The sequence below is a fragment of the Erigeron canadensis genome, chromosome 1 (genome assembly GCF_010389155.1).
Source record: "Erigeron canadensis isolate Cc75 chromosome 1, C_canadensis_v1, whole genome shotgun sequence".
Taxonomy (NCBI): Eukaryota; Viridiplantae; Streptophyta; class Magnoliopsida; order Asterales; family Asteraceae; genus Erigeron; species Erigeron canadensis.
This window is the reverse complement of record NC_057761.1, coordinates 33,725,918-33,741,053: the sequence shown is the minus strand read 5'-3', so window position 1 is coordinate 33,741,053 and position 15,136 is coordinate 33,725,918. Positions and strand designations below refer to the sequence as shown.

Genomic DNA, 15,136 nt, shown 5'->3' with positions numbered 1-15,136 from the left:
TGTTCGATATAATATATCTTTAAGTTAAATATATATATATATATACTAGGATTTATTCGGCTGTGCAATGCACAGCCCACCAAAAGCTAGTATTACGTAAGTTAACGAAGGTTTATAAAGGTAAAACGATGTTAGTTCTTAAAGCCCATCTTCAGCGTGAAGCTAAAAGTAACATAAATATTGGGACAAGTTACATACAATAGTGATATAAGCTAAATAGAAACATCCTTTACTGAAAAAACATATCATCATCAGAGTTATATACAAGCGTTTTCATCACAAGCATCAAGTTCCATGGTGCTCGAAAGCTACATGGCTTTGTTACAAAGTCTAGATGATGCAACTATATTATGATTACAAGTCTAAGCCTTTAGCCCATAAGAAGGGTCATAGATTGTACAGAAAAGGGAAAGGCTAAGGCTAGCTTCAAAAGATAAAACATCAAAAGGAAAGGGTAAGGCTAGTTTCAAAAGGGAAAACATAAGAAGCTGCTTCGAAAAGTGTCAGTCTTATGTGCAAAAGCTAGTAGCTTCTTGGGCTGGTTTGAGAAGAGAATCTTAGTGGAGTGTTTTCAAAAGGTGATTCTCATATTCCTGTAGGTATGTTCCCAGAAGCTACATATGGATTTAAGTTTTTTTGGTTTTTTTGGTTGGGCTCTCATCCATAGCCTGACCGCCAGTTTCCTTCCTTATAGAGGCACGAGTCGGGATTGTAGTAGCCACTCGAGCACCTATCTCTTTCTTTATGGCAACAAGGGTTGGGGTTGGATCTGTCACACGAAGCTCTAGTTCTTTTTTTTTAAAAGCAAATGTCGAAACCGCATCTTTAATTGGACTTTCATTCTTTGTGAAAACATGGCTACCATGAGGTTGGTTTATAGTAGGTGTTTCAGTGAGAACCTGGTCATCAGAGAATGTAAGTTTTTTTTTCACAAGCTTTGAAATGAGTTCTGAGTCAATTTCTTCAAGGATTAGTTTTGTAGATGGGGTAAATAGTTCTTTTCCCTTTGCTGAAAGTGGGGTACTAACATCTACCATGGTTTCAGAAGCATGCTCCTCTTGTTGCAGGGCTGTGTCAGATGAGCCTGCAACATCTAAAGCAGGGACAGAAGAATGTTCTTCCGTACATTGGGCTGCTATGTTAAGCCGAGGTATCACTTCACCAAGTCTGTAAGCCTTGACAACATTCATTTTCAATTGACTCTGACCATGGAATGTTGTTTCATATGAGCGTATAAAGGCAACAATTGTATGTTTCTCAATTGACATAGCAATGTCACCATGAAGGTCAATACTCTGTAATAAAGATGTACCAGTATTAAAGAATATGAATAAACATTCAAATATCAGTTAGTTTTACGTATCCGTTTAGATACGAACATATGAATTTAAGCAGATGTGTGTTAGAAGAAGATTTAGTTTGTATATGTAAACACAAATATTTCATATACAAGTTTATTAGTTTGCTAAAAGTATATGAATATGAGCACGTGTGTATGTATGTTCGTCAAATGAAGTAGTAAGTTAGGCTTACATTTTCCTCAGCTTCTTTCAGTTCCGTTGCAGTGAATGGCATGAGCTTTTCAGCATCAGGTGTGCATACAAGTGCAGAAAGACTTCCAGTTCCATCATCTATCTCAATTGTAATTCTAGACCTATCCGATGCATTAACAGGACATGGTTATGGGGGACAAAACATTTAAAAATGAGTATCCAAACTTGTAGGATATTAGAAAGAAAAATGGACTTACCGTGCTTGAATATGGGTTTCTATCTTACATGATGGACACGTAACCACCCAAGTAAGATCAGCATCTAGTGCCTTTTGACAATTACCGCAAGCTATATACCATGGGCTTCTTTCTTGCTTTGGAAGTCTGGTTTTCCCCATAACCCAAGCTGTCTTTATCTATTTATTTTTTTTAATATTTGAAAAAAATAAGATTGTATGGTTTAGTTTAGAATATACACCATGTGTTATTAAACAAGTGAGTTCTTTACAATGGTCGCTTACTTTTTTGAAGGAGGAAACCGCTGTAGCAATTGGGATTATAGCATCATGTTTTGGATAAGGAAGGAGTATGTCAGTATTGGTGTAACTTTTAAGGGCAAGGAGTTGTTGAAGTTCTTGTTTGTGGGTGTTGTACCTTACATTAAAACATGTACATATTTAAGAGCATTATTTAAGCGTAATTGCAAGGAGTGATTAAAAAAATTCTGAGTTTCTAATAAGGTACCATTCATGCATCTGTAAGGCATGTGTTATTGGAGGGTTAATCATGAAGCCAGAAGATGATATAGTGGTCAATGAGAGGCCTGTATGCTAATTATTTTAGGTGGTGTTAGAAAACAGGTAGTTGTTATACAGTACTTAAATGCATAGGTATCCATTTACCGTAAAAAGTTGTCACTTTTAGGCGCAATCCAAAGATCATTGGGCCGGTCTCGATTATGCCAGAAAGTGTTTGCCCTTCGTTATCATCAAACGTATTCCATAAAGTCAGTAGCAAAAGCATCTTGCTACATTAAAATAATGGACGGTTAGGTACATAGCATGGAATACCGATGTAAGTGGTTAAGGCATCTTACTCTTCATCGACGATGACAATATCCCTTGTAGTAACATTCGGCGATCCTTGCTCTTTACTGGGAAAGCATTGCAGAACTATACCCCGAACATCTAAATGTAGAACATAAATAGGTTGGAGTGTTGTACTAATTAAGTAGGTAAATAAAATGCAAATTGGGTTAGAAGAAAGAGAAATTACTATGGAGGGTGTCCGTGTCAGCATATTTGTGTAGATCAGTGAACTTCGTAAAGTTAAATTCACAATTCAGTGTCATTGGGATAGGATCAACTAATTCCTCAATAAGAGTTTTGTTGTTCAAAACCCAAGAGCATGGGTATGAGCTGATACGGTATTTTTGATCATTGCTAACAACTGCAGCATTTGAGATATAGTACCTCTTATATTGTGCTAATAGGTTTGCCAAAAGACGTACGTTGTTGCCATATATAAGTGCAGTCAACTTGGTTCCCTACAATTAGTAGCAAATGCTAAACATGTCTGCAACAAGTGAGGCGATTCTTAAGAATATGAGAGAGACATAAGAAAGTTACCTCAGAATCTACCAAGACTAATCTCCTAAACTCATTTTCTGACTGGCTCACTTGCACATGGCCATGTTCCAATACTTGTACAAGCAATGTCCAAGGTTTTTTAGGGTTAAGGTTAATGTCTAGCACATTTGAGATCCGTCTTGTCATTTTTCCTGTATTTGGACATTTACTTATGAGGAGAATTCATAAAATTAACAAATCAAGGAAAGAATAGATAATGTTTGTAAATTGCAAATAGTAATAATAATTCCAACACAGATACTTTATTGTTAAATGAATAAAACCAAGCAACCCTTCTTGAACAATTTAGAGCAACACTAAAGAGAATTTGAGAAAATTGTAACAGATCTATGTTACTTTTACCAACTGATGATAGTGAATAAAATATTTAAAATAGAGATTGCAATAAGGTAACAACAGTAAGGAGAAGGAAAAGGAGAGACCTTTTTTTGTTGTAAATCTGATAGGTGGTTTATTGTTTGAGATGGTTGAATTTGCGTTCTTATGAAGGCAAAAAGTAGAACATATCCCATATAATCAGGGCCATCATCAGTACTTTTAAAGAGATTGTGTACACATAACTTATAGGATTGTGTGGGATTGTTTACATTTGGGTATGGGTAAGGGGGGTTGTGCAGGGTGAGGGGGTATGGGTAAGGGGTTGTTTTGCAGGGCAAGGGGTTCTCCATAGTTGTTAGGAATGTAAAACATTACCAATGTAATATAAAGATCTTAGCAAAAGATCTATGTCATTAAGAGTAATATTGGGAGTGGCTGGATGAAGAAAATTAGTATGTTTTTTTAAAAATAGTATTTTACTATGACACCTCCGTTTGTCAAACATGTTGATAGGTAACACCAAATAAGTTTTAATTTTCTTTTTCACCCTTTTATCTTTATACATATATATATATATACACACAAGTAATAAAGCAAATCAAAATAAATAAGTTGTCGTAACAAACCATGGAATAAGTGCATAACCTTATGCATTATGTTGATCTTTAGACAACATAATTCACTTTAACAATTTTTGTGTTTTAAACTGCATCATTTAATGGGATCACATATCTTGTTAGAGATGTGCAACATGATCATCAAAAGCATACAAATACAAAACATGAGCTGACCTAAAGTGCAACATGTAAAGTAAAATATAAGTAGTTGTTTGGTTCAGTAGTACAGATTGCTAAGTCTGGTAACTTGGAAATCACAAATATATATACCAAATACAATTACGTAACTGGATCTTGGAGCTTGTATGACACGGTGCAGCGCATCTAAACAAAATAAGAGTTTAGTTTCTTGAAGATGTTAAGGTACGTCCAGCTCTGTTAAGTTTGAGAGAGAAAGAAGGCAGCCTTTGCACTTAGGCCCTTGAAACCTGGATGAAAGGTTCTTACGCTAACAAATGGGCAGTCGTTATAGGCTTTTTGAACTGTTGCTCGAAAGTAAATCAGGCACGTTCATGGGTGCCGCAAAAGCTACGCCACAAAGAAAGCGAGTCAATGAAAACAGACTGAAAGAGCAGAAACTGTTATGAACAGATAGTACTCACGTTTATGTAAGGCGCAACAATGACGAACAGGTGCGTTTTCCAAAAGCTATGAAAGTAATACGTGACCAGCATTAAGTGGCAGACCACCTGAGAAGGTGTCCAGACACTTTAGGTTGAATTAGAAATTTACATATAAGATTTACTTTCTAATGGCACACGACAAATAAAATAGCATGGAAGATATATACTTACCAATATCGTCAGTGATTTGGAGAACTTCTTTATACACAATGTTCTTTGTTTCTCTAACGTTGGGAGCATCAAAGAGAGGTGGCCTAATCAGCACTTTTGCATGTTCTGTTGTCCTTGCCCGTGAAAGTGCAACATAAAGTTGCCCGTGAGAAAAGACAGGTTCTTTTAGGTAAATGCCAACAAAATCAAGGGTTTGGCCTTGTGCTTTGTTGATAGTCATTGCAAAGCATAACCTGATTGGGAACTGAATCCTTTTGAACGGAACAGTATAATCCTCATCAGTTGGAGGCTGCAAAGGTATTCTATGTATAAAAACTTCTTTGCCAGCAAAGTCTCCAAAAGCAATCTCAGCATGTATGACGTTGCTTCTCAAATCTCTGCATATTAATCTAGTCCCATTGCATAATCCTTCAGTAGGGTTCAAGTTTCTTAACAGAATGATAGGCGAGTTTGGTTTCAAAAAAAGCCTATGATGTGGCATACCATTTGGTGTAAGCGAAGGCAAAAAGTCCTCATACTGAGTTTGGTCATTTGGATCTATCGTCTCATCAAAGCTTGCATATTCCGTTAGCTCACCTGGGAATTTTTGTATCAAGAGGTCATTAATCTCATCAACAAATATATTTTTGGTTGTTAGTATGGCACGATTTAAAGCACATGAGCCACTAAAGGTCTGAATATTTGGGTAGACAGATTCAATGAGGGCATCTAAGGAGGCGGTTTCTGAATGTCTGTCAATGAGCATGGAGGCAGGAATGTTGATTAGGTCATTTTCATCCGTGGGTTGGGTTCCGTTGCCAATTTTGAGCAGAAACTCGCTGAAAGCAGGGTCTAACAAAGCTCTCATGTTCTCTTCCAAACGTAATATGTGAAGTGATGGCCATAATGGAGATTAGTTAGACATGCATCAATAGTTTCCGCCTTAGTACCCTTGCGCACCACGGGTAGTGTCTGTCTAAAATCTCCACCAAGCACGACAACCTTACCCCCAAAAAGTTCCTTTGAATCCATGAGATCTTGCAAAAGATCATCTAAAGCCTCGATAGCGGTCCTTTTGGCCATTGGGGCCTCATCCCATATGATCAGCTTAGATCCTTTAATTAGAGTTGCCAAAGAACTTTGTTTGCTAACTCTACAAGTTCCTCCTTCGACTAAGTCAAGTGGGATTTTAAATCTTGAATGAGCCGTCCTACCCCCAGGGAGTATTGACGCTGCTATGCCTGAAGTGGCGGTTGCCAGCGCTATATGTGTTTCTGATCTAATCTTTGCTAATAAAGCCCTATACAGATACGTTTTTCCCGTACCACCAGGGCCATCAACAAAGAAAGCACCACCTTCATTTGAATGGACTCTCCCAATTATTATATCGAAGGCTATTTTTTGCTTTTCATTGAGTTTTATTATTGTATCAAGATCTTCCTGCGAGACTATAATACCTTGTTCAGCTCTAATTTCTCTTGTCAAATCTTGAAGGTCAGCATATGAGTATGCTTGTGGTGCCAGATCAAATTCATGAATGTTTCTGCCCATGGACTGTAAAAATCCATTGACCTGTAACAACGCCTGCTTTGTAGCTTCTCTATGTGTCATCTGGTTAAATCTTAATAGGTCTTCCACCATTAAATCTTCATAAGCTAACCACAGGGCTTAAGGGTTGTTGGGGCATGAATAAACCAGAAGGGTGGCAAAAAGGCGTCTGAGTTCATAGGGCAAGTGGAAAGTAGAGGCCTCTTGTAAACATAATTGCTGGCTATTATCATCTACCAAATAGCCACGTAACAAGCATGCTTCCCTAAAAGTGGTGGTCTGATGGCCATTAAACATTTTTAAATCACTGAAGGACTTAGGACAACGGACTTTTGACAATAGTATTCTCAAGTAATACCTTTCACCTTCAGTTGGATGAGCTGCTACTATTCGGCCTACAGAATCCCCTAGGTCCCTATGTTTCCAAAATCTGTCCCCTTGCAGCCAAACAAAATGATCTGGGAACTCAGAGTAGGTCAAGTCCAAGTCTGGGGCCAACTTGTCAGTTCTATTCATAAAAAAAAATTCAGTAAGCATAGTCTTTCTCTGGACTGGATTATTCAACACATTTTTCAGCTTTTCTTTTTTTTTAAAAGTCAATGGCTGATAATTCTCTAAATGCAGCTGCAAATGTATAACAGCAGGTTTTATCTCACTCATTGCGAACCTGTAGAACCTCCATGTTGCTTCTGGAGCCGAAACCCATCTCCCTGACTGATATTGGTCTATTTCATCTATCAGCGTGGAATCATTATTCGATGACACAGCAAAACTTATTCTATCACAACCTTTACATATGTACTTATATATATATTTGACTGCCTTTATTGTCGAGCATATTTCTACGTTGATATGACAATCAAACTTTGCTAGCAAGTAGGGATTGTATGGTATTACCCATCGGTTATCAAGTGTAGCTTTCCTAACTTTGACTGTCACCCCATTTTTTCGCCTCCGGTAGATCGGGTATGCATCAGATGTTTGAGTGGTCTCATTAGAATAAGGCCTCGGGTATGAGTTTTTGCAAGTACCATTCTTTTTCATACAAACATTATCAACGTTCAGTATACCACACGGGCCATGAAGCATGTGCTTGACAACCATTTTATACAAGTGAGGGTTATCCTTCTCATTTGGTATTTCTGCCGACACAATCTCATCATATTCTTCTGGCCTATACATCTTGCAGTGAGGTTTCAATATAATGAGAAAATGTGCGTGTGGAAGACCTTTCTTTTGAAATTCTATAGCATAAGTGTAGGCTGCTACTTCACCGAATATATGTTTCTTAAAGAGGTTTCTTTTAGCAGTTCAAGCCTTGCATGGAAAGCTCTTACCACCAGATCTGCTCGATTCTGTGATTCTTCTTGCGGTATCAAAAGGTCTTTGATTTCTGGCCAATTTGGGTTACATGTCATTGTCAAAAATATATCGGGTTTTCCAAATTTTTGCACTAATGTCATGGCATCTATGTATTTCTGACGCATGTTTCTTGGCCCCCCAATAAAGCTAGATGGAAGGATTATTCGTTGGCCAACCTTTGAACCTTGGGTCTCACCTGCTGCTACTGTATCCACTACTCCTTGCAGATATTCTTTTCTAATTTCTTGTTGTTGTGTTCTGTAAAAGTCTAATCTTTGTGTTTCAAGTTTGACGTAGTTGTCAACTACATACTGTTGGAGGAGTCTACCAAACTGTAAGAGACACGATCTGTCATTCTTCCTAATTTGGAGCTTGTAGCAATAATACTCTCTCATAAAGACATAATCTGCATCATTTTGGGCCAAGACTGGCCAAAAGAAAGAGAGTGTGAATTTACCATTATGGCAGATAGGGTGACCCAAAAACAGTAGACATTAAAGGGTATTTGGCTTACCATCTTGTTCGTTGCACAACAAAGCCTCAACACTTTGAGCATTTTGGGGAGAAATAGGGTTGCAGAACTAACATTTGTTCCGCCTCGCCTTTTTTTTTGTTTCTGGCCTTTTTTAAGGATTCCCTGGTGCCAACCAAGTTCGCCAAACGGGAACATTAAAGGATACTGTAACGGGTCATAACAACCGTAATAATAATGTATTTTTCTAGAATGGTTGTTGTGCGTTTTAACTTCAATGTTCCTATGACCATGGTCCCCATCTTCTCCACCATCTATCCAAAGTGCTGCAACCTGTGAGACTTCTGGTTTATTGTACACTCTTTGATCTTGTGATGGAAGTGTTTTAAGGATTATCTGGTAGTTCTCCAAATGAGGGACGTTTTTAAGTGTTCGAAAGAAACAAGCATAAGGGTTTTGCAGAAGCACTTCCATGCATATGCCAATTGCTGGTTCAGATAGCCTTTCACAAGATGCTAGACGATTTTGCATTTCATGTTCAGTGTCATGGAAATAAAGCTGGAGGTTTTTGGCACCATCGTCACTGGGATGCAAATCATTTATGAAATGGTAAACTTGACCTTGCACCCTAAATGTGTAAATGCCCTTGTTCCTCTTGGCAAGGGTGGTATCTGACTTTACGCCCAAAGAAGTAAAAGCAAATAGGTTGTTATATGTCCTAATGCATGTTCTAAATGCCTTTGCTTCTTCTGATGGTGATGTCAAAAGTTGCTTCAGGATGGCTGGGAGTTTGTTGTTAGCCAAAACAACACGACCATTTGAGCAACAAAAATTCTTCGTTTCAGAGTAAAATTTAGCCGCACCACAGTGTGCACAATCTTTCATTCTAGGCAACGATTCACTCATTAAAGGAATGAATTGCAACAGGTTTCTTCCGGTTTTCGGGGTGCGGCCTGCCACCATGTAGTAAAAGCGACACCCATTCAGATGGTGAATAGAAAGGGAAAAAAATTTTGCATGGAGGGGAAATTCCCAAACAAACCTTTCCTCTTTGTTCTTGGGGTTTTTGGCCTATTACTGGTAGATGTTGATGCTTGTGTATCTGTTAGGCATATAGATCGTCATTACCAAGTAGCGATTAATGAGCGTGCCAAGGTTTACATAATATCTAACAAACCTTTTGTGCGAGTTAAGATAATTGGAGACTCATGAAAAGGGCTAACATGGCGTGAAGAACCATTGGTTGCAGCCAATGTATCAGATTCCTTGGGAGGTGTTTTATTTCTTTGGTTTGCCCTTTTTGTTTTCCATCTCAAGATAGACTGTCTCCTATAATTGCTCGTATTCATGAGTTTCATATCATGGGTCATTATAGGTGCTATAAATGCAAATTTCGGGAGAGCCCGAGTTTGCACGTCCTCCCCGTGGTTAACATGACTATTGCATTGAAATAGGCTATCATTAAAAGCTTGGTCAAACATGTTATTGCGAACCTGGTCAGGTTGAGTTTGTTTTCTTTTTCGTTTCATATTTAGTCTGGTAAATTGGGGGTTTAAAACGACAATTTCCTTGGAAAGAAAAACAAGTAAAAGGCAAATATATAGGTTGAACGATAGTCGATTCTAACAGGATTGTCACAGTAACGTATAAAGCACTAAAGTATATAGGGAAAAAAACGTACCTTAGAGCATGAAAAGCGAGGCGTTAAGTTAACTAAATCTCATATCCATTTGAAAGCCAGCTCATTAATCCTACATTTTTTGAAAAAAGCAACGAAAAAGAGGTTTCATGTATAAGATTGATGTTAGTTGGAATTTAGAGAAAGTTATTGTGTGCAAGTATATATATGACGGACTGATGGATTATAGGTTGTTAATTTGCTTGTCTCCTACTGCCCTTGTTTTCATTTCTTTAAGAGTCTCTTACCATTTTAGCTCATTTGGCCAATTTCCAGGAGTTCATATTAGAAAACACATCAAGAGGAAACCTCAAACATATGTAACAAAGTAGTAACTTAATTCTGATACACCTAACCTGAATATTGACTTCTATCTAAGTACAGATTGTATTATAACAAAGCAAGATATAATTTAACAAAACAAATTTCAAATGTCAATTGATCAATCAACTAATAAAATATCTCAACAACCTAAACTATACTTAACCCATAATTAATATTTAAAAAAAAAAAAAAGAGAAACAAACCTGAAACCACCCGATTGAGCATGGGCAATGATTATTATTATTGTATTCATCAGAAACGGAGGAAAAAGAGGTGTCACCACCAGTTGAGGCAAACGACCCGGAGCCCCCATGACTATCTAATACCCGGTACGACATCGGCGTGGGGGAGTCCGACGCATGAGGCAACAGATGACCACCCCGACCAAATCCAAAACCCGAAAACCCGGATGTTTACCCAAAACTTCTAACAAATGAACGTGGGGCTGAAACGCATCATCTAAGTTACTTGTATTATTATTATTGATCTCTGTTGCTGGTTTATTTTTATGCCCATCAAGTAGTTTTTTTATTATTATTTGTTTTTTAAAAAAAGGGAAGACAAAAAGATGATATATGAAGGAGGGTTGTCAAGGTTTATAATTGGAGGTAGATATATTTTCTATTCATGAAAGAGAAAGGTTAAGTAAGAATGAAGGGAATGAAAGAGAAGAGAAAAAGAAGTAGCAGGTAAAAGGGAAAAACGTATGCAAGTGGGGAAAACAGTGCCTTATCATTTGAGGCTACGTGACAATTTTTTCAAGAAGGTTAAAGTAAATAAAGGGTTCTTTATATAATATAGGTAGATATATATATATTAAAAGAGTAGTTATTCTAACATTTTAAAACCTCTTTCAATTTAAAGCTATTTTTAAAAATTGACACTTAAGTTTTTATCCCATGTGTCATTTTTATAATTTTTTATAATAATTATCTTATTTAAACATATTTAATGAATTCCAAAAATTCTATATATGGCAAAGATATTTTAATAAATTCTCATCAAATATAAATATTAATAAACTATTTTGGGGTTTATGGAATTTTTTATGGTCATTGTTTGATTTTGACAAAAAATATATATATTATTTAGATTTTTACATGTATAGTCAACTTAATCAGGTTCAATAAAATTATTAACATGTAAGTTTGTTTGTTATTCACACATATAAATTATACTCGATAATTTATAAATAAATTTTTTATCATTAAACCAATTCTTTTTATTATCCGTGTCAAAATTATATTCAAAAAATAAATTTAATAACCGCACATCGTGCCGGTAAAACACTTAGTATATATATATATATATCTATATATATATAATTCTCTATCTCAATTTGATGATGTGACATATCTCAGAGCTCGCCACATCATCTTTTTCCTACGTGGCGATCTTACGTCGTTAGTCTCTTAAACGTTGACACGTAAGCTAACACCTATACATACTTGACAAATCATCATCATAGCTTTTATTAATTATGAATAAATAGCATATTAAAAAGTCATAAGCATGATTAGAACTCACAACCTCAAGTTTTTTTATGTGAAACATAAACCACTTGATTTAATGAGATTTTTGTTTATATCTTGAAAAACATGATAGATATTCGGTCTAAAATCCCACAAAAAATTATTAAAAATATTATTTATATAATTAGATGACACTTAACATATATATAAAAGAGATATATGGTAATAGTTTCTTACCTAAAATATATATTAATGACATATTCCAAATTTATAAAAAAGTTTCCATATTTTAAAGATCTTTTTAATTCTTATTAAAAAGTAATAATGATTCTTAATTTTTTTTAATATAATATCTTTTGAGATGTAAATTTTTTTAATTTATATTTAATTTTTATTTTCCAACATAAATATATTGCAAAAATATAAATTTTAGATTACTTGGAACATACAAAAATGTTGTCTTCATTTAAGTTGAATTTATGTTTTTATATACTCTATGTTTAATTCTTTGAGAGTGGACGTAATACGTAAGGAGGCAAGGTAGTGATCGACCGGTGACCGGTTGGAACACCACCCGCCCTGTAGGTACCAAAGGGGTGGGTAGCAAAGTGGTGATGGTGGTGTAAATCTGGTTTCTTTCTCACCCTCTCACCTTTTTAGTTTTATCTTTTTCTTTGTTTTTTATCACTCTCAACCTCACTCAGTATGTATATTATGTATGTTAATATGAAAAGAGAGTAAATACGTACAAAAATATAAAAAACAAAGGTGAAACTTATTTCTCATTCAATGACTGAATAAGCCTTAAATAGGCAAAACTACATCTCATGTGATCCTAAAAATAATGAAATAAACTACCAACTTTACCTAAGGAATTGGTCATGGGTATGACCCATAATGTCCATATTCTCAATTGCATATAATTCGGTCAACCCCATGACTTTATACCATTTATTTGAAGCAACACTAAAACCAATTCAAATACTAACTTAAATAAAACCAACTCAAACTATATAATATGACTGAGTCAAGATTAATTTCTACATAGACGGTGAGAGAATGGTGAAATATTCATTGCTTATGGAAGGGGTGATGGAGGATGAAAAAAAGTGAAGATTTATCTTGAGGTTTATAATTTTTCCTTCTAATAATGTTTATTACTTTGTCATTTGATATTTTACTTCATTACATAAAAAAATATCTTCGTTCTTCGATGACAGTTTTTTTTTTTATATTGGACATTTGTTGAACTATTTGATAGAAATTTATGTTATCTCGTGCAACGCACGGGGCTAAACCTAGTATATATATATCTTTAAGTTATATATATATATATATGGGGGAAGGGAATATGAGGCTGTTAGGCACCTAAGTTGGGTGAAAAATCCCTCACATACCTTTTTTTAAAAGGTAAAAATCATGGGGGCCATGTATTTATTTAAAATATTAAAATATTAATATGTGAGGGATTTTTCATCCAAGTTGGGTGCATAACAGCCTCATATTCACTTTTCTATATATATATATATAAAGGTTTAGTGTAATGCGATGTGATTGTGATTGTGATTGATGTGGTTGGTTTAATTAGCTATATCTAATTAAGTAATTAGTGGTGTGCAAGAGGTATGTATTATTAAATTTTTCATGGCATATCCTGCTCAAATTCTTTCTAATCTATAAAGTATGATCCGATCATCCCTATCCCTTTTAAAATTATTTAACCTGTCACAATGGTCTCTTATTGGACTTGTAATTCCAGATATTTAATTAATTGGACTTGTCACAATGCTGTCTATTGTTTCTTATTCGTTCTTGTGGATCGTTAGTCGGAATAGGACGCTTTGTTAATTTGGCTGAGCTTGTGGCTGCTTAGTCTTGTTTTCTTGGCTTTTTGGTTGTTGTGTGTGCCCGAAACTTAATTGTGCGTGTGGGATTGCATTGTGACAGGTTAAAATTCTTTCTAATCGATAACTCAGCGTTCGTTGATGATGTTTTTTCTTGTGTCTCGGATAACAATATTTGGCACAAGGTTTTTTTCAACCCTTTTACAATCTTTGTAGTTAGTGGTTCGAGTTTGATCTACATAATGTATATACATAGTGGTTATCTAGATCGATATTAGTAATTGTATCTTTGTACCTCTAGCATCTTGCTAGCTAGTTGTGTTATTTTTGTTATCATTACATTGTTATAAAATAAAAAATAAAAAAAAAACTAAATATTTAATTGTTGATTTGAGATTTTAGTTAGTTACTCGAGTTCACGTTAAAGATTAATAATTTTGGATCACAAGCTGAGTTCAAAAAGTAAATCGAGTACTGCTCGATTATCCTAGTTGACCTATCGAGCTTAAAAAAATAATATCTAGATCGATTCGTTTGAAAACTTGTTTACTTATGTTGAGTGAAATGAGCTAGTCCAGCTTAACGAGTCCAACGAGCCAACTTAAAGTGGGGATAAAGGCATGGGAGTGTAACCAACTATGACCAAAAGGTTATGTAATGTATCCATCTACTCGACTTGCTATCTAGTGTAACCAACTTTGTTTTTTGGGTTATGCTATGTATGCAACTTGCTACAATAGGTTTCCATCCGGTTGTATGTATGGATGTATCTGTATCTGTATCTATTATCTTGCAAAATGATACATATTTACATGAATCCACCAATTCGTAATCACCAATCACCCACATGTCTTCGGGAATTCATAACTAGAAAAGCCACTTCTAGCCGGACAAACCTCACACCGGAAACCATTCTCACCACCGGATCTACTACCCATATGTACGTCATCATCAACAACAAATCTATCACCACCACGACTACCCATCATGATATAGAGATTAGATTTAGAGATGTTGAAATCCCAAAAATTTGTAGATCTTGATATCGGAATGGTGGCGGTGACATCGCCAGTTGTGATGATGTTGAATTCATTGGAATTATTTGAGGCCGGAATTTGCTGCTCTCGGAATTTGCTTGTGTTGCCAAAATCTGTTGCTGCTGTGTCTAATATTAGTGACCAAACTGATTGAATTGACAATTCATTACGAGTTCAAAGGTAAAATAATAATTCATTACGAGCTCCAATTACATGATATATCAACAAAATTAAACCCAAAAGACATTCAATCAGGGAAGCACCAATGACTACAATCTTAGGATCGTTCGACAACAATATGTTATTCAACAACTTGTACATCATATATCAGAGCATAAGATGTTCATGTTTGATGATGACGGCTGAATCTGGAAAAGAAGTGGCAATTTTTTTTAATAAAAAAGGAATAAAATTGAAAGTGGTAACCTGCAACTTGTTTCTTAGGCGGTTGCTTACATTACATAACCAAAAAAAACAAAGTTGGTTACACTAGATAACAAGTCGAGTAGATGGATACATTACATAGCCTTCTAGTCATATACTTAAATTG

The 15,136-nt window shown here is 35.6% G+C and overlaps 3 protein-coding genes across 3 annotated transcripts; all 3 read right to left on the bottom strand.

Annotated features, from left to right (window-relative positions):
- Positions 1-5,713: 5,713 nt before the first annotated feature.
- LOC122590506 (ATP-dependent DNA helicase pif1-like) lies at positions 5,714-6,460 on the bottom strand. Its single transcript, XM_043762709.1, has one exon. The coding sequence runs from the start codon at positions 6,458-6,460 to the stop codon at positions 5,714-5,716; it is 747 nt and encodes a 248-aa protein (XP_043618644.1).
- Positions 6,461-6,517: 57 nt separating this feature from the next.
- On the bottom strand, positions 6,518-7,579 carry LOC122590494. The gene has a single exon (XM_043762699.1). It carries the CDS (start codon positions 7,577-7,579, stop codon positions 6,518-6,520), a length of 1,062 nt encoding a protein of 353 aa, XP_043618634.1.
- Positions 7,580-7,662: 83 nt separating this feature from the next.
- LOC122590484 lies at positions 7,663-9,760 on the bottom strand. Its single transcript, XM_043762689.1, has 4 exons — positions 9,409-9,760; positions 9,274-9,333; positions 8,408-9,184; positions 7,663-8,186 (listed from the first exon to the last, which is right to left on the bottom strand). Exons 1-4 carry the CDS (start codon positions 9,758-9,760, stop codon positions 7,663-7,665), a joined length of 1,713 nt encoding a protein of 570 aa, XP_043618624.1.
- Positions 9,761-15,136: the final 5,376 nt, after the last annotated feature.